Source organism: Australozyma saopauloensis, chromosome 5, assembly GCF_035610405.1.
Source record: "Australozyma saopauloensis chromosome 5, complete sequence".
Lineage (NCBI taxonomy): Eukaryota > Fungi > Ascomycota > Pichiomycetes > Serinales > Metschnikowiaceae > Australozyma > Australozyma saopauloensis.
In genome coordinates, this window is record NC_086135.1 from 1000454 (window position 1) to 1018575 (window position 18122).

Here is an 18122-nt window from a genome sequence, read left to right on the forward strand (position 1 = left end):
CTCAATCCCTCGCAATACCCAAATCCTACCCCCATACATATATAGTATATAGGTACATACATATATAGGCACTGACCTACTCCACAATTAAACACAACCACACACGATGTTTTCCGGATTCGGCACCGACTTCTTCTCCGGAACACCCTTCCAGCCCCAAAACACCCGTTTTGAAGATTTCTTCCGCTGCTACCCGGTCGCAATGATGCCGGACAATATCAGAAAAGACGACTCCAATTTCGGTGGCAAAGTGTTTCTCCCGCCGTCGGCATTGAGCAAGTTGACAATGCTTCACATCAGGTACCCGATGTTGTTTGAATTGACCAATGATGCTGCTGGTATTACTACACATAGTGGTGTTCTAGAGTTTGTAGCTGAAGAGGGTAGGGTATACATTCCTCAGTGGATGATGCAGACGCTTCAATTGCAACCTGGGTCGCTTATCAAGATCGCAAGTTGCGACTTGCCCAATGGTCTGTTCGTGAAGCTCGAGCCGCAGCTGGTGGACTTCCTAGACATATCTGATCCAAAGGCCGTTCTAGAGAATGCGCTCCGGAAGTTTTCCACGTTGACAGTAAACGATATCGTAGAAATTGACTACAACGATACCAAGTATGGCATTAAGATCTTGGAAGTCAAGCCCGAGTCTGCCAACCACGGTATTTGTGTGGTGGAAACTGACTTGGAGACCGACTTTGCTCCGCCTGTGGGCTACGTAGAACCTGAGAGAAAGCCCGCGCGCGAGGCCGGCCCACAAACCCCGAAAAACGTCAAGGCTAGCGCAGGCGCAGGAACCATGGCTCACTCCATTGGGTATGCCGCTATGGTCTCAGAGGGTAACACCCATGTGTCATTCCATGGCGCGGGACAGAAATTGTCAGGGAAGGAAGTTAAACAAGAGAAGAAGAGTATTTCTATAGATGACTTGGATCAAGACGCTGCTCCCGTGCCATTGGAGCTCCCGGAGAACCAGATTTTCTTGGGCTGGCCTGTGAAAATAGCGGTTGACACCGAGGCGGAAGCGAACAAGAAGGCAGATGATGAGCCAGTGTATCACGGAGAGGGAAAAACATTGAGACAGAGTAAAAAACGTACCACTGCGACTTCTGGCGCCAGCGCGCCCTTGAAGAACCACTCACGAAGCCCTGACTATATTGAGATTGATGACTAAACAAGAAATGATACGACCCACGATCTGCGAAAGCCAAACTTTAATAATTATTAGATCTATATACCGCTGTCCCTTCGACGCATCTACGGAAGAAACGTATCGTTCCCCTGCTCCATGGCTTTCTTGGTATGGTAGACAATGTCAGTGGACTCCCAAGGGTAAGCAATCCAACAGTCAGGCACAGTTCTGGCAGCAAAGTACAGGTCCTTCATGATGTCCTCGGGCAACAGAGCTCTCTTCTCCTTGACCTTGTCGTGGAGAACGAAGATACCGAACTTGGTGCTGTTTGGGTCGGCGCCCTGAGCAGCAGCCTGCTCAGCAACGTCCTTCTTCAACTCAGACACAGCATAGTGCAAAGTGGTTCTGGTGTCGTCCACCTCATCAATAATCAAAACGTTTTTGTTGACCAAGTCGATCTTGGACTGAGCGTAATCAATCCATTGAGTACGAACCACCTGGGTACCAACCACCTCCACCTGGCTGCCCACGGTGCTCACGTCCTCGTAAAGCGAGAGAATGACGGCCATGATTCTGATGTTAGGCTGGCCAGGCTCCTTCAAGAAGGTTCTGAGCATTCTAGCGGGAATGAAGCCTCCACCTCCAATGGCAATGATCAAGTCTGGCTTGAACTCCTTGATCTTGGCCGAGGTCTCTTGGCACAATTGGTGGATGTTGTTGTAGGTGATGAACATCTTGGAAGCTTCAACGTCTTCGGAGTCCATTTTGGGCGGTGTTTGGTGTGGGAGTGGAGGACGGAGTTGGTGGTAACAGATCCATGAACCCACTATCTCCAGGGTAATATGGAGGACCGAGCAGAGATGACGTTGAGGGTGAGTAATGGCAGGCCGCACGGGATGGGCGCGAGACATTGCGGTGGAAATGAATATATTTTAGGGAAAATATTTGTTTTTTAGTGAATTTTTTGGTCGAATGTTTTTGAGGTTGGCGTAAAGTTGGCCATTTTGTATTGAGTTGATTGGTAAAGATCTCTTCTTTACTGTTTGAGACATAGACAAGATCGGGCGAATTGTGAAAATGGAAGAGGAATTCGTTAGAATTATTTTATTGGAATTTACGAAGGAAAGACATGAAAGAGAAATGAACCGGTTTTTACTGCTATGTCACCGACTCTACTGAAATGAGTTGAAGAAAACCTCAAAGCAAGGCCATTTTACCTGAAAGCTCGTTTGATTGAGACAAAATGTACCATCAAAAATGAAACTCTGGTTTACGGAGTGAAGAAGCATTTAAAATTCACTCATGGTTAAATGACCTGTTGCACCACGTTGTCTTGAATCAGACCAAATAAAGCGCAGAATGAGAAAAAAAATCGACCATCCTACCTTTCCTTTCTAAAACTCATAAACTTTTTTTCCATGTTGTTCATCCCAATCTATCGCAACAGAAATGATCTTGGTTTTTGCCAGATGAGATGGGGCCTCGGCTATCTCCGAAACTGCAACCCATGCACACTCGATGCGACCTTGTTGCAATAGTTAAAGAGAAGAAGACGAAATTATGAACCATTTGCAGAATATCGAGAAACTTATGGGTTTACTCATTAAACTTTGATTACGGCTTTAAGCATTTCTGATTTACCGTTGTATCCCAGCCGTCTGTGCTCTTCAGAGCTAGACCTGTTATATTGATTAAGGAATTTGGCTATCATCAGATTGACTGAGTAAATTCATCCAATTACAATTCTTGGAAGTTAATTTGTTATCTTTGTCATGTTGGTCTTACGGTGGAACTCATCGACGAAGACTTGTTGAGATCAGCATGAGTAAGTGGGATCAGAAGTGTCCGTTCTAGGGTTTATATCCTTTCGGAACTTACATCTCCAACTGGTAGTCTCGTCACGTGACTGATTTTTGCAGCCAATTTAGTGGGTGACCAAGGATCAAGCAGCTCCATCTCGAGAAATAACTAGAAAGAGACTTCATTCAGAGAAATCTTCAAGCCAAGATTCTTCTAGTTTTCTTTTTCTAGGCGCTTGGTTCTATTCTTGTCTAAAAGGTGCACGACTTGGAGTTGTGTACAATGACAATTCAAACCTGATCGAATTTTTGTACGAATTTTTGTTAGATGAAATCCGAAAGCTTTGTTGGTGGTTTTATAAGACCTCATGACCCATGCATGATCTTCACATTGTACACCATTAAGAACCAGACATAGTCAACTCTGTGAATCTATGCATCAATAAATGACAAGAATCTTCAAACGACAGAAAAAACAAGATGAGTAACAAGAATCTTTAAACGACAGACAGAAAATCGAAAATTACCAAAAAATAATGACTTGTGGCTTCAAAAGCGGAGGATGGTTTGTGCTTCTAGAAGCAAGCACAGCTACGTGAACCAGGCTCCCTCGACCTCGGCGAACGGCCTCTTCCATACCAAAAGATATCCCAGCCAATACTTTCTCAGGAATATCTATCTCTCATCATAGACTAATATGAAAAAAAAGTGCAGTTCGTAGAACCATATCGAACTCTGATCCTTCTGCCAGGTGGCCCTCCTGCAGACTCTCGCACTCCATACTTTGACACACCGATCTGAAAAATACACCTTATTCACATCTACAATGAGATTGCTCTCTCTATGTAGCCTCTTTGCCCTCGCGCAATGTGCCATTGTGGGCATTGACCTCGGCCACCAATTCACAAAAGCAATAATGGTCGCGCCGGGCATAGCATTCGACGTGATCTTCACAGACGAAGGGAAAAGAAAGGACGCATCCACACTCTACATCAAGCCCTCGGTGGAGGGTCTGGACTTGAAGGATGCGGAGAGATTGTATGGAGCTCAGATCGGGTCTCTTTGCACCCGTTTTCCAGCCTCCTGTGCTTCGAACTTGAAGGCTTTGTTGGGCAAAGACGTCTCTGACGATGCAGTTAGACACTATATAAAACATCATCCGGGCGTCCAAGTGGTAGGCGACGCCGATAGAAATAATTCCGTCATGCTCCAGTTGGGTACGGCGCCCCAGAGCTACTCGTTCTCTGTGGAGGAGCTCATGGGTATGTCCTTGAACAACCTCAAGCTGCGTGTGCTCAAAGCGTTGGATTCGCATCCGCAGGCTCGGTCTGTGGCTGACGACGTGGCTGTGTCTGTTCCTCCATACGCAGACCAGGTGACCCGCTTGGCGTATCTTGATGCTCTCCAATTGGGAGAGTATTCTACTATTCTAGGACTCGTAGATGAGGGTGTCGCTGCTGCATTGGCTTACGTTTCCGGAAGAAAGTTCACGCCTGAAGAATATGACGAAAAGAAGTCATACCATGTTATTTACGATGTTGGCGCTGGCTCCACAACGGCAACTCTTTTCTCCTACACTCCTTACAAGAACAAGACGGTGGGTGTTGAGATTGAATCGTTCGGCTTTGATGCCTCTTTTGGTGGTGAGCTCTTGACTCACAATGTCTACGATATCCTCTACCCGAAGTTCTTGAGTCAATTTGGCTTGGACGACTCTACTGTCTTGCCTCCCAAATTGATTGCCCGTTTGATCGAGACTTCGGAGAAAGCCAAGACTGTGTTGTCAGCAAACTCTGACACAAGAGTTTCCTTGGAGAGTTTCTACAATGATAAAGATTTCAAGGCTGCTATCACCAGACAAGAGTTTGAAGATTACTCCTCAGACGCAGCCGAGCGTGCCATCAAACCAATTATCGATGCGTTGAACCAAGCTACTTCCGAGAAGGTTTCCATTTCGAGCATTGACTCTGTCATTTTGAACGGTGGCTCCACCAGAACCCCATTCATTCAAAAGCAGTTGGTAGCCTTGCTCGGTGGCGACGAAAAGATCTCTAAAGTTGTCAACACAGACGAAGCATGTGCTCTAGGCACTACCATCAGGGCTTATCAATTAAAGATGACCTCTGGCACTCCTGATATTATTTTGAAGGACAGAATCTTCAGTAATTTCGAGATTTCCATTAACAACTCAGATCAACTTCAATTGGTTTTCGCCAAGGGATCTGAATCAGGAAACAAAACCGAAATTGTCCTTGGTGGGTTGAACGATGAAATAAACGTCTCCCTCTATGAGAATAGCGCCCTTTTCCAGACTTACAGTCTCCCAAATGTTACGAAGAAGGCGGACTCTCTCAAATGCTCGTCCAAAGATATCTCTGTTGTTGGTGTATTTGAAATTGATCAGAACAAAATCTTCTCTCTCAGTGAAGTGACTCTTAGATGCCCCAAAAAGAAGGACTCTTCAGCCCTGTCTTCGACAACAAACTCCGAGAAGTCAAACAGCACTAAGGTCGATGATCTGAAAGAGCTGCCAGTGCACGATGATAGTTTTTTGAACTTCACTAAGCCAAAGCCAAGAACCCAGGTAAATGTACCAGTTTCTGATTCCCACTATGCAAACTTGCGTCCTTTGAATTCCACCGAAAAGAAAGCTATATCCGTGAGCTTGCGTAAACTCAGGGCTAAGGATGAGGAGAAAATAGCTCTTCAGGAAAGAAAAAATGAATTAGAAAGCTTGTGTTACGGCTTGCGCTCCTTTGTTGAGGACAACTATGACGACTTGATGGCTGAGACCGGCGAGGATGATCTCGAAACCGCTAAGTCCTTGGTTTCTGAAATTATTGAGTGGTTGGAGTATGAATCTGATGAAGCAACTTTTGAAGATATCGAGTTCAAGAAGGTTATCCTTGTCGGCAAAAAAGAAGCTTTGAGTCGGGTTCACAAAATGGTAGAGGCTAATTTGAGCTTGCCAGAATTGAAGAAGATGTACGACGAAGGTCAATCTGTCTCCTCTCAGGTAGAGAAGTATTTGCAGGAATACAACACGCAATTGGCTGACATCAAGAAGCAATATCATGATGGAGGATTTGACTACCAGGCCGAGGATGACAAGGTCTTGACCAAGATCTATGGTCTGAAATCCAAGAAGGCCATGGCTTTGGGTGGTCATTTCGATGACTTCCAGAAGGCCTTGGAGACGCTTCGCAAGATAGTAAACCTTTCCTCCAAAAAGTTCCAAGCCTTAGCAAAAGAAGAATTGTTCGAGGCCAGTGAGGGTGTTACTTCTTTGATCTACAAGATGATGGATGATGTAGTATCTTTACAGAAGAAGCACGAAGAACGTCTTGAGTATTTGATGACAAAGCTCGATAAACTCAAAAAGAGACAAGCCCAGAAGGAGTTTAGATTAAAGAAAAAAGAAGAAGCTGCTTCCAAGGCTGCTAACAGCACTGCTGGAGAGTCTCAAAACGGTACTCCCCTCGAGTTGAAAGACCAAAAATTAAATGGCACTACTCCCGATTCTGCCGACGAACAGAGCTCCGCTGAGCCCGAGAGCACCCCTAAAGCTACCGATGTTGATCATGATGAGCTTTGATACTGCCAAACCACAAGAATATAGTTAAGTTGAATAATAGAAGAAAGATGACAGTAAATTTTTAAAAATCAGTATATTTTGCCTCAATTCAATTAAGAAAAAAAAGATTAATCAATTTACAAAGGAGGATTTCGTGGTCGGATCATTTGTGTAGCTGCCTCATCCTACTCCACATTTCGGAATCTCATCTCTACTAAAGATCGTCTATTCAGACTCTCTCTTCACATTATGAATTCAGAGTCAAACAGTAGAAATCACAATGATCAGTCGCGTCGTTCAGACCACCCGTCGCAAAATGGAGAGCGCATAAGAGACACCAGAGGAGATATCCGCCAGTACAACCAAGGATACTCTCGAAGAAGGTCCCCCATGCCGCCACGTGATGCACCATACAATGGCTCGTATGGAGAAAGCTCCAGAGATAACTATAGAAGTTCGGAATACGATAGATACGGCGATTCCTACCGCAACAGCTCTCGTGGTAGATATGACCAAAGAGATAATGGAAGAGGAAGAGGATTCAACGAGAGAGACGGATATCGGGGAAGGGCGAATAGAAACGACGATGGGCGCGGCTACCGGAACGAAGATTCTCGGGGCCAAAGTCCGTCCAGAAACAGAAGGCATGGCCATCAAGAGCTGCCGCAAAACCTCTCTGAGGAGGCTTTGTTTGAACGATATGAAAAGAAACTCATTCACTTACTAGAATTCCCAACTCTTAAAACATTCCCTTTGAAGTCCAGTAGATGGGGCGAGAAGCCAAAGGCATTTGAGAATGTCACGGCGCAGAGAGCGAAACTCAGTGGATATTTCCAGCTTCCAACTGCACAAAGTTCAGGGGAGACAAAGTTGGAAGATCTCATGAAATCAGGCAATATTCCGGATGATGTCTTGAAGGCACATCTGAAGATTGACCCAATAGATTCCCGGGCCTCGCGGATTGTTTTGGTCAAAGACGTAGACTTGCAGAAAGTATCACCTCTGAAGTTGGCACAGTACATCAACAAGTTTCTTCGCCTCGCTGAGCTCCCAGGAATTAGTTTGGATGACAACATTAAGCGTACAGAAATATCTCGGGCTCATGGAACAGTAATTTGTGAGTTCAAAAGCCCTTCTGCTGCCACCTTATGTTTGTGTCTCAATGGAAAAACTGTTCTGGGACGTGATTTGGAGGTAGAAGACAGAAATGACGACTTTGACATGATCCTCAACTTAGCACGGCCTCAGGAATACGTTGTTCAATGTCTACCACCCAAAGACAGGCAGTCTAAGGAACTTGTCTTCGATGTTGTCGACAGTCCATGCAAATTGTCGCTTCTCATTGACAAGGAGACAACAGAAACCAACTTACAAGACGCTTTGAATGAGATTGCGCCACTTAGGGCGTTCAAATTGCTCCGTGAAATTGGAACCAAAGAAGCTCTCGGAATCGCTTTCGTTGAATTCTACATGAACAACGAAAAATTTCCAGATGTCGTTGCGACAGTCAAAGGGACCAGGGAATATGTTGAGAAGATTAATGAGCTACCGATGGTGGAGAAGGCATTCTTTCTGTGCCTCGAATTCTCAGAAGGCGGCAAGCTTCTAACGAGCGTTCAGGATTGCTTCATTGAGCTCAATACATTGAAGGGCCTCGTGAGAAATAAGTTTGTGCAATTTCATGCTAAGGAGAAAGTCATTGAATTAGTCAACATTCTCACTGCAGCCGACTACGCTTCAAAAGAAACCATGAATTTTGTCAAAGAAGACGTGAAAGAGGAAGCTTCTAAATTTGGAAAGGTTGTCTCCATGCATATTCCACAGCCAGACTTGCCAATTATCCCTGGAACAAGTATCGAGAGACAACCAGGAATTGGAAAAATATTTATTGAATACGAAGATGAAAGCACGGCCCTCAAGGCTCTCATGGGCATGGCTGGGCGTTGCTACAACGACAGAACTATCATTTGTGCATTTTTCAATCACCAGGATTATCTAAAGGGTATATTCTAACACAAACGCAATACATGGAAAGCTCAGCGTCTCTGGCTAGCTAGATATGATTTTAGCTCATAGGGTACCTCTGGATCAAAGCCATGTCTCACAATTAAATCATAGACCTCTTTGGGTAGTTTTTTAATTATCAAAAGACTCAGCTTTATGATATTCTCTTCATCAAGATTGGGGAAATTTCGAAGGATTCTCATCGGTTGTGGAGAGCGAAGAATGACAGAGCGGTTGATTTTCAACTGTGCGACAATAAAGAGAATATTTAGATGGGTGCCGTAGGCGAACATAAAATCCCAAAGTCTGAACAAGGAGCTGAGGGGAGGAGTACAGGTGCACAAAGTCAAGATCGAAGGAAAAGCATAGATTTCTGCTTTCAAAAGCTTTGAGTCAAGAAATTGGCTGAGCTCTGGATCTATTATACGCAAGACTAGGTCCACTAAACTCAGAGCTGTATGGACTCCATCCAAGTTGGGAGTGATATAGAGCGGGATCTGTTTCGTCACCAAATGATGTAGAACAGCAAATGCCTGTGGTTCACTCCGGTAGTACGTGTATGCAATTGGCGCTAGCAAAACGTTCATTCCCTGAACGTAGCGAGCCTTATTAGGAATGGTGATTGCAATGGCCGCTAGAATACGGATCAACGCTTCCTCCGAAACTTTCAGGTGAAACATTTGATCGTTTTTCAACGTCCGGAAAGTGTCATTTCGGATCTTTTGGTAGAGCTCAGGAGATAGCTTGTCTTTTATGGTAGACACCAACTTCAAGTACTGTTTGGTAGGATAGAGTGGAACCTCACAGAGAACGGACCATACATAGGGTCTATACGGGCAATGATCATAACCCTCCGGTATTCCGAGTCCCTCGGCAAAGATCATGTATCGTAGATACAAGAAATTACTGTATCGACTGGTTGGGTCTGGCAGCTCGAGGAACTCCTCGATGTCGTCTTTTCGACGGCCCATCAATTCCATTATGATTTGATGATTTTTTAGTGCCTATTTGACCAAGACCGGTACTTTGTCTTTTGTGGTTTACTTCAATGTGATTGTGGTACGCAATGTTTACCTTACCCCAGATCGAGAAACACAAATAAACAAAGATTGAATTTTTTGAGATTAGGTGTTGTGGATATTTTTTCTTGAATGATTAACGCTGGATGAGTATTCAATTTTTGTTCAATTTTTGTAGTCCTTGAGAAGCGATTGTGTGGTACCAAGTGCTAGTTCAGAAGAGTCACTCCATCGTCGCCTATGAAAAGCCATATCTTCAAGATAATTGCCATTTCGGATTCGAAAATTCTCAGTAGAATTCTATTTTGAGCAGACTTCATAAATATATATGGACTGATGTGGTTCGCTGCCTACTCATCAGAATATCAGAAAGATCCACTCACTCGAGAGAGAAGTATCACCGACCGCATTTGCATTCTAGCCTCCTTATTGAATAGAACGAAATAACTTGTAGGTGTATATGTGGTAACCAATGCGCTGTTGAAGTTCATCAAGCAGATTTTGGTGCTTGAGATTATGGCCCGTCCAACTATCACCGACATAGCCGAACTGGATTGGCTAGATGTAAAAAGTAATACTGCAAAATTTATAGATTAAGATCCGGATAAGATTTTAAACTCAACGTCGAAGAGCTGAGAAAATAGCCGAACAGAAAGTGCTGATCATCAGGAATGCCGGATTGCACTTCCAAGTGTCAGTAACTGCGAAATCATATTTTGATGTATTGAAAGACACATTAAAATTACTACCGAATACTTAAACACAACGAAAAGAGCCAGGAGGAGTATGTATCAGAGCCTCAAACACTTATCATTTGGAACAAGCTCACCTTACTAGATTGTTCCACCCAACTTCTACATAGTCAAGCAACTCGTAGAACCACATCTCGATCTGTTCGCTCCACGAATAGTATCTGTAGTAAATAGCGTACCAAACACCTTGGCAGACATTCTCGTAGTACCATTTGGTCTGTCTGCACCAATGCTCGTTGCGGCGCACGAAATGATCGTATGTCTTTTGAAGAGCTCTCTTTGCATAGACTTCAGCGGTATTGGATATGACGGCAATGATCTCGCACTGCTTTTCGGCGAACTTAAGCTCATACTCTTGAAGACTTATTACCCATTTGTCTGAATTCTCATCAAAATACATAAACTTCGGATAATTCATTTCCCGCAACCCAGTTGTTATGCGCCGGTGAGATTTTTCAAATCCACTGAACACGGGCAACAATATGTTTCTGATTTGCTCCATTCCCTTGTAGTAAGGGAACTTTGAGCTCTCGGAAAGGTTTTGAGTTGACAAATTGACGGAAGCAACCAACTCGAGCCACCAAGAATGTTGTGGATAGTGGTCTACTGAAATATCAATTGGTTTATCTTCACCAGGGAAGAGAACATCGTGCGCACATATCTTAGCGATATATTTCCAGAAGGCAATTTCTTTTTCAACCAAATTGGTTCTGCCATCATTGGTCGAGGCGGAGGTGTTCTCACAGACACCAACACCACCGGAAGCTTTTTCTGCTTTTTTGAATGATACCGGTCTAATAGGCATCATTTCAGACTCTGAATCTGCTTCTACTTCAGAGAAATTGTGAGCCGCTTCGTTAGTTGTAGTGCAGACCTTGTCATGGCCTTTAAGGTCAAGCGCCAAATCAGAATTGGAAGAATTCATCACTTTCGAGGGGGATTGTTGTTTAAATTCTTGTTTGAATACTTTTTTGCCAATTTCCTTGATTACTATACTGCGATTTGCACCACAAGCTAAATGAGTAGGTTTGACTTTGATGAATACACCTACTGACATTCGGACTGAGTTTCACTCAGAAGATATAATTTATTATATAACGATTTTTGGAAATATATGTGAGAATTTTGCGTTCTCTTGCTCTTTGAAATTTTTTAGATTTATTTTGTTAATTGGACGAAGCATTTTGATCCTTTCTTAGGAGCTAAAAATGTCCCCCTATACATTTGTGTCATTTGAAGTATAAATAACAATTAAGTAGCAATTTCGTGAGTTAATAATCATTGAAATATCCTAAATCCGTACTTTTTTTCAGCTGAGCTCGCTCTTGGTTCCTCACTTCTTAGTCATGTCTGCAATAGGCGACAACTAAACCTAAGGAACATCCAACTGTATTCCAAGCCACAAAATATATCGCCTTGAATTTCCGAGAAATATTTCCGCATTCCGTATTCAAATTTCATACCCATCTTATTATTTTTCCATTTCGTGTTCTGCCCGCACATTTCCACAAGCGAAGAGCATCTCATCCTCAGCTCCATTACTCCATACTGCTATCTCCGAAGCACAATGTCCGCCACCACAGAAATCAAGGGCTTCCATATTCTCAAAGTTAGACTACCGGAAAGCGCCGGCAAGCACCATGTCTATTTCAGAAAACACGAGGCCAAACCAGCGCAGGATCCTCACAACATCAGCGGAAGACTGTTGTTCATGTTCAATCTTCCCATCGAGACCAACATGCCTCTTTTAAAAAAATACTTCCAGCAGGTTGCTATTGGTGCCACCGTGGAGAAGTACATCCCCAGCATTTTGACCAACTCGAGGGAAGAGGCGTACTTTGATCTCACTAAGCTCACCAGTGACTTGGACTATAAAAGCGACAGCATCGAACAGGATGTGGGACTGAAGCTTCCCAAGAACTGTGGTATCGTCACCTTCATCGACAAAGCGTCTTTGCAGCTCGCCTTCAACTCGTTGAAGAAGTGCTCTTCCGATAAGAAAACCACCAACTGGCCAATGCCCACACTTGGCTCGCAATATCTATTATCTGTGCTCAAGGCTCAAGTTTACGACAATGCAACATTGTCCAAATCTGTATCGAGTGCGCTCGCAGACTTCAACCGTGCCGAGCAGGAATCTCGCGATGAGATCAAGAACCAGACCGAGATCGTCGATGAAGATGGATTCACTCTCGTGGTGGGCTCGCACAGAAAGACCAAGGCGGGTATCTTGGGCCGCCAGAAATTCGCACAAACCGTAGGCCTGGAGAACGCCAAGCAGAAGATCAAGAAGAAGGAGAAGGAGGACTTCTACCGATTCCAGCTCAGAGAACGTAAAAAGGCAGAGATGAACGACTTGTTGCGTAAATTCAAGCAGGACCAAGAGAGAATCCGCACGATGCGTGAAAAGAAGCGGTTCCGTCCATACTAGGCTATCTAAGCGACTACACAGCGGCCATAGCGACCATAGATTTATAATAGAGGATACTTATAGGCATCTGGGCGTAGTAATTATCTGCTCCATTTCACGGAATTAGCATCAAATCACTTCCACACAATCATAATTTTTCTGAATATCAGCTGTTCACATAATTACCTTCCATTTCCGGCTTATCTAATCACTCACCTCTTACTCAATCTATACTACAATGGAGATATTGAAAGTAGAAGCGGGCACTGTTCCGGACTATGGTGCACTCAATATAGAGCTAGACACTAAATCAAACACATTCGAAGTGCGTGAATTGCCAAATATTACATGTGATACTACTTCGTTCGAGGTTTTGTCCACCATTAGATATGACCCTCTTATCACCAAAAGCAAGGCTGAACTGCCAGAAAAATTGACAACAAAGATGTTTTTCCTTTGGGAAATACACATGAAGAGACTTCAAGTCACGCTAGATTTCTTTCACAATTTCAAATTGGATTCAGAAAGTAATGAGGAAACAAAGGGCAGAAAGAAGGATGTATCAAAGGAAGATGACTCCGTAGAAGTGGATGGCAAGATAATATTTGAAAGCATCCGTGACGCCTTCATGAAGGGCAATGTTCTGACCGCAAACCCTCTCAAAGTCCGTCTTTTAGTGACCATTGATGGAGATGTGAAAGTGGAACTACATGAGACGCCCGTGAGAACCAACTTATTTATCGGGTTGAGTGAAAATTACCCTAAAGAATTGATTTATGACTTGTACGTCGATATGACCTCTGTGTTTCCCTCCCCATTTACGTCATTCAAGACTACCAAACGGGATGTCTACAACAGGGCCAGAAAGAGATGTCTTCCGGGGAAGTCCGCTTTAGAGGAAGTTCTTCTCATTAATAGCTCCGACGAGGTTATGGAGGGACTGATATTCAATGTCGCTGTTGAGTTGAAGGATGGGTCATTTGCAACCCCCCCTCTATCTTCCGGGTGTCTCTGTGGTGTAACCAGACACATGCTACTTGCCAAGGGCCTAATATTCGAAGATAAAATACATGTGTCTGAGCTTTTGGTTGGCCACGAGGTTTTGTTATTCAACGGCATTGTTGGCGTCGCTAAGGGAATAATTCGTGGGTTCGTTGAGCCCGAAGATCAATAGGTCCATCCACTTAACTTCATGCATAATGTGAATTTGCCGTTGAACTTCGCTCAATTTTGGGTGGTGGTTCTGCTTCTCCATATAAGAATTAAAATCACCTCTGTAAGTAGAACAGACCGACCTTTCATTTCAATAGTATTTCATGCCTAGACTACAGAAATTCTCTAAATGTTATCGTTGTAGTCTATTAATTCTTCTATCATCTGCCCTCTTCAGCTCGTCAATGAAGCAATCTCACTCTGGGTGTATCCCATAATGTACAAGATATCCTCCAAAGACTTGGAATTCAAGCAGCACGGAGCCTCATTCTGGACCTTTGGCTTAGCATTCCAAGCCACACCCCAGCCACCCACGCTCATCATCTTCAAATCGTTAGCACCGTCACCAACAGCGACGGCAGTCTTAGGATCGATACCATGCTTGGCTGCAATTTCGAGAAGGAGCTCTGCCTTCTTATCGCCATTAACAACGTACCCAATGGTCGTACCGTCCAAACGGCACTCGTCATCTACACCTAAGGTATTGGCATATGCATAGTCCAAGCCCAACTGTTCTTTGATGTGGCTAGCCAATGGAATGAAACCTCCAGAACAGACTCCCATCACTACTCCCAACTTCTTCAAAGCCTTACAGAGCTGTGGTGCACCGTTGGTCACCTGAAGCTTCTCCTTCAACTCATCCCAAAGCGTGGTGGCATCGATACCCTTTAAGAGCATCACCCTGGCGCTCAAAGACTCGTTGAAGTCCAACTCACCATTCATGGCTCTCTCCGTGATCTCAGCAACCTTATCTTCGATATCGGCGTAGGCTGCAATGAGCTCGATCACCTCTTGGTAGATAAGCGTCGAGTCCATGTCGAAAATGAACAACTTCTTGTTTTTTCTTTCTTCTGCAACTTGGAAAATGATATCGTAGGCCGGCTTGTTCTCCTCGCGTTCTCTTTTGATCATAGAAACGATCATATCTGGAACGTTAGTTTGAACCAAGTAATCCACCACTCTCTCCGGAGAAAGCTGTTTTTTGGACACCACCGTCACATTGAGTTTCGATGTGACGAAGCTTTCAATATCTGCGTGGTCTTGCGACGAAAGACTGTCCACGTGGGAGATGAAGGTGAGAGAGTACATTGGTTGTAGATGTATTAAGGGTACAGTGAGATTATGAGGGAGGAGATTTGAAAATTACAGAAATTTGTACTTGCGTGCTATATAATGGATGACGATTCCGAACTGTTTTTACTGTATGTATCATATTTGAGTTGCTTCTCCAATTGGATATTGGTTTGTGTCTAGTTTTTTGTTCTTAGATAGTCTCGAAGGCTTCGAGACACTCCACCAGTGGAAAATATTATCACTTAGAAACCACCAGCATATAACAACACGTCCATAGAAGATGCATTTGCAGCCAAGAGACATGTTTTGCCTTTGTTGAACTCGCATGTTGTACCTCACATTTGCTAGTTCTACTCAATATTAGGTGGCTCGTGAAGCTTCTTTTTGTGCATAGTGAGATTGCAGAAGTTTTGCGTTCTTGGATGATTGGCTTATGTGAATAGATCTCACTCGGTGAGAAATGGGCTATTTGAATGATTCCCACACACTCTCGTTGAAGATGACGGGTGATCTGTTTCTGGAAGAGTTGAATGAAGTCGGCCTGCTAACGGTCCTTTTGTGTGGTTCAAACTATTTACACGGGTGACTTGAGGTCGTATTCGCTTAGACCTATTCCTCCTCCCAACTTATCGAAGTTACTGTTCACCACAGCAGCCTTCTCTTCCGCAATCGACAACATTTTCGGCCAGTAGTCCTCATGGACATATTCGAAGTCCAACATACCATTGAACTCTTTGTCTAGTTGCTCTTTAGGAACGAAGTTCTGGAAGGGCTGGTCGTAAATGGTCTTCAGTCTAGTGTATGGATCGATGAATGGACCGACGACTTTGAAAAAGGTGTATCCAATCCAAGGGATGTTTGTGAAGAGTCCACGTCCCAACCGCTCGGGGTAGTGATTTTGGAGGATATGCAATACTTGTTTGGAAATGCTCAAGGAGGGAAACCTGGCGGAGAGATTCAAATGCGCGGGAGCAGCTTTAAAGTCGATCAAAAGGGCAAGAGTATCCTGGCCCGCGGGCATGAAGTCTATTACTCGCTCCAACATGAACACCAAGTGCTGTACCTGGCGGATCGACGCAGCAGTGTTCTGGTATCCGTTACGGAGATACATGCACGGTCTGTTATCCATGTCGAAACCCAAAATGAGGTTTTTGCCGGTGAGGTTTTCGGCCTCGACCACATCTGGCGTGAGTAGTTTCAATGTGTCTGTGTGACCTTCGATATTCACCACGCCGAAGGTTCTTCTCCAGATAATGGTCTCTTCGATTCTCTTGATTGCAGCAGCAACATTCCACTTGGTGGCACGCAAATAGCGCAAGAAACACTCTTTCGTGAGCCAAGCCATCTCGGCACGAGTAATGGGCACCTTTGCAGCGTTCAGAGAGTCATTGACTGGAATATCTTTTTTGATGTACTCCTTGAAGTGTTCAAGCACCTCGATATACTTTGCTTCCTGCTCGGCACTCAAGTCGAAAGTTGGAGCTTTGGTTGGGTTGATCGGATGTTTGAATGGTTCCGTGCATCGGATCAAACCCTTCTTCGATGAGGCCGATCCTCCGGTATTAACCGAGGTCATGGACGCAGAGTCGTCTTGGGCAGCCACGCTGTTGGCAGTCAGAGAGCTCTTAGTGAATAGTCCCATGGCTCAGGTTCATGTAGGTGTGGTAGGGAAGAAAGTGGATGTGCGAAGGGCATACAAATAGTGTAAGCAGTAGTACGCGTCGGAGATAACGCGGAGAAATAGGCAGCAGTGACGTAGTTGATCGAAGGGAAAGCAAAATCGTCGGATGTTTTTTTGATCCGGCGGCTTTTTCGGTCCGTCCGAAAACCGTTATGGGGGTGTTCTTTTGTTCTGGTTCAAAATTTTTCCGGTTCTTCAATTGGAAACTGCTACGTTCGATGCATCTCTTTATCTGAGTTCGATACACACCCTCATTTTCCAATACTGTACACTCCCTGGTCCAACTGATCCCTACTACATACTACCAACATGAGTGTGGAAATAGGTACACAATTGCAGTCGAAAGAGACGCCCATTGACGCGGAGTATTTGGCGGGGCTCGTTCAACAGAATGCGAGTGTCGAGTCATCGTCCTCGTCCAATCAATGGGCGCAATCCATCGCTGAGACCCTTTCTAAGAAGGATTCGAGGTATAAATTCTTGGTGCTGGTAACCGAAGCTCAGATTCCTGGAGATTTGGACGCAGATCTCAGCTTGAAGTCGTCAGTCGCAGCAGTGTGGGATTCGGAAAAGGATGGCTCGCTTACTGTTCAGATTCCCGGAGAGCCCGTCCGTGTCTTGACAGTCTTCTGGGTGTATGCCAATTGATGCACCTCAAACATGCCCATTGGCATGGATCTGCTGCTCTAAAATACTGAGATGCTCGAGATACTCGTGCATTTTCGAAAACGGCAACTTGACCGCTGCAAACCCGCCTTGGATTTGCTGGAGAAGAGCACTGACCTCTGGATCGGTGTCGGGATGGAAGACAGCGCCGCTGGTTTCGTAGCTCTTGTCGACGTCAATCAACTCCTTAACTAACAGAATATTTTTATGTTCCAGTCCCTCTGCCTGTTGTAGCTTGTACTTTTCCCTGTTCTCGGAGATCACTTCTTTGTAGTGCCGCTGAGTCCTTGTGGCCGTTTCTTTGAGCTCTACCAAACCTTCTCGGTCCCGCAGCATCTGTTTTTCAGTCGAAGTGTAGTATGCCTCCAATTTCGCGAGTTCCTTGAGCTCAGCTCGTAAATGTGCCTCGAGCATCTTCTGTCTCTGTCTCACCACCTCTGGGTCTAGAGCCTTGAAGGTCTCGTCCAGCGAGTCCCGCGCTCTAATTTGGAGCGACCGTAACAGAGGTAGTCTTGTCATTTTGAGACGTGCAGTAAAGGATTTCAACGCCAGGTCACTGGTCCAATGGCCCGCCAATACCCGCTCGGTCTCGGCTGCTTTCGCCTGGCGGTTGGACGAGTCTGCGAGTCGCTCTATCACCTTCTTGACTGCGTTTTTACTGAGTTCTTCAAATGAACTGAGCGCTTCTCGATCTAGAGGGATCCACAGCTTCTCGAGCAATTTGGGATAAGCCTTCTTCTTGTATTCTCTTTTGACAGGAGCATCCAGGGGTCTTTTCAACTTTGCTCGGGAAATATCTAGT

General features: G+C 44.6%; 12 protein-coding genes across 12 annotated transcripts; 6 read left to right on the forward strand and 6 right to left on the reverse strand.

Moving 5' to 3' along the window:
- Positions 1-106: 106 nt before the first annotated feature.
- PUMCH_004331 (uncharacterized protein) lies at positions 107-1171 on the forward strand (the record flags this gene model as incomplete). The annotated part of the gene is made up of 1 exon (XM_063023269.1): positions 107-1171. One exon carries the CDS (start codon positions 107-109, stop codon positions 1169-1171), a length of 1065 nt encoding a protein of 354 aa, XP_062879339.1.
- An 83-nt stretch (positions 1172-1254) lies between these two features.
- PUMCH_004332 (uncharacterized protein) lies at positions 1255-2040 on the reverse strand (the record flags this gene model as incomplete). Its single annotated transcript, XM_063023270.1, has 1 exon — positions 1255-2040. One exon carries the CDS (start codon positions 2038-2040, stop codon positions 1255-1257), a length of 786 nt encoding a protein of 261 aa, XP_062879340.1.
- Positions 2041-3754: 1714 nt separating this feature from the next.
- On the forward strand, positions 3755-6523 carry PUMCH_004333 (uncharacterized protein; the record flags this gene model as incomplete). Its single annotated transcript, XM_063023271.1, has 1 exon — positions 3755-6523. One exon carries the CDS (start codon positions 3755-3757, stop codon positions 6521-6523), a length of 2769 nt encoding a protein of 922 aa, XP_062879341.1.
- A 228-nt stretch (positions 6524-6751) lies between these two features.
- On the forward strand, positions 6752-8515 carry PUMCH_004334 (uncharacterized protein; the record flags this gene model as incomplete). Its single annotated transcript, XM_063023272.1, has 1 exon — positions 6752-8515. One exon carries the CDS (start codon positions 6752-6754, stop codon positions 8513-8515), a length of 1764 nt encoding a protein of 587 aa, XP_062879342.1.
- Positions 8516-8538: 23 nt separating this feature from the next.
- PUMCH_004335 (uncharacterized protein) lies at positions 8539-9486 on the reverse strand (the record flags this gene model as incomplete). The annotated part of the gene is made up of 1 exon (XM_063023273.1): positions 8539-9486. The coding sequence occupies one exon, from the start codon at positions 9484-9486 to the stop codon at positions 8539-8541; it is 948 nt and encodes a 315-aa protein (XP_062879343.1).
- Positions 9487-10350: 864 nt separating this feature from the next.
- Positions 10351-11334, reverse strand: PUMCH_004336 (uncharacterized protein; the record flags this gene model as incomplete). Its single annotated transcript, XM_063023274.1, has 1 exon — positions 10351-11334. One exon carries the CDS (start codon positions 11332-11334, stop codon positions 10351-10353), a length of 984 nt encoding a protein of 327 aa, XP_062879344.1.
- Positions 11335-11844: 510 nt separating this feature from the next.
- PUMCH_004337 (uncharacterized protein) lies at positions 11845-12708 on the forward strand (the record flags this gene model as incomplete). The annotated part of the gene is made up of 1 exon (XM_063023275.1): positions 11845-12708. The coding sequence occupies one exon, from the start codon at positions 11845-11847 to the stop codon at positions 12706-12708; it is 864 nt and encodes a 287-aa protein (XP_062879345.1).
- Positions 12709-12925: 217 nt separating this feature from the next.
- On the forward strand, positions 12926-13861 carry PUMCH_004338 (uncharacterized protein; the record flags this gene model as incomplete). The annotated part of the gene is made up of 1 exon (XM_063023276.1): positions 12926-13861. The coding sequence occupies one exon, from the start codon at positions 12926-12928 to the stop codon at positions 13859-13861; it is 936 nt and encodes a 311-aa protein (XP_062879346.1).
- A 212-nt stretch (positions 13862-14073) lies between these two features.
- PUMCH_004339 (uncharacterized protein) lies at positions 14074-14988 on the reverse strand (the record flags this gene model as incomplete). The annotated part of the gene is made up of 1 exon (XM_063023277.1): positions 14074-14988. The coding sequence occupies one exon, from the start codon at positions 14986-14988 to the stop codon at positions 14074-14076; it is 915 nt and encodes a 304-aa protein (XP_062879347.1).
- Positions 14989-15547: 559 nt separating this feature from the next.
- Positions 15548-16615, reverse strand: PUMCH_004340 (uncharacterized protein; the record flags this gene model as incomplete). Its single annotated transcript, XM_063023278.1, has 1 exon — positions 15548-16615. The coding sequence occupies one exon, from the start codon at positions 16613-16615 to the stop codon at positions 15548-15550; it is 1068 nt and encodes a 355-aa protein (XP_062879348.1).
- Positions 16616-16963: 348 nt separating this feature from the next.
- On the forward strand, positions 16964-17302 carry PUMCH_004341 (uncharacterized protein; the record flags this gene model as incomplete). The annotated part of the gene is made up of 1 exon (XM_063023279.1): positions 16964-17302. One exon carries the CDS (start codon positions 16964-16966, stop codon positions 17300-17302), a length of 339 nt encoding a protein of 112 aa, XP_062879349.1.
- A 6-nt stretch (positions 17303-17308) lies between these two features.
- PUMCH_004342 (uncharacterized protein) lies at positions 17309-17839 on the reverse strand (the record flags this gene model as incomplete). Its single annotated transcript, XM_063023280.1, has 1 exon — positions 17309-17839. One exon carries the CDS (start codon positions 17837-17839, stop codon positions 17309-17311), a length of 531 nt encoding a protein of 176 aa, XP_062879350.1.
- Between the last annotated feature and the right edge of the window lie 283 nt (positions 17840-18122).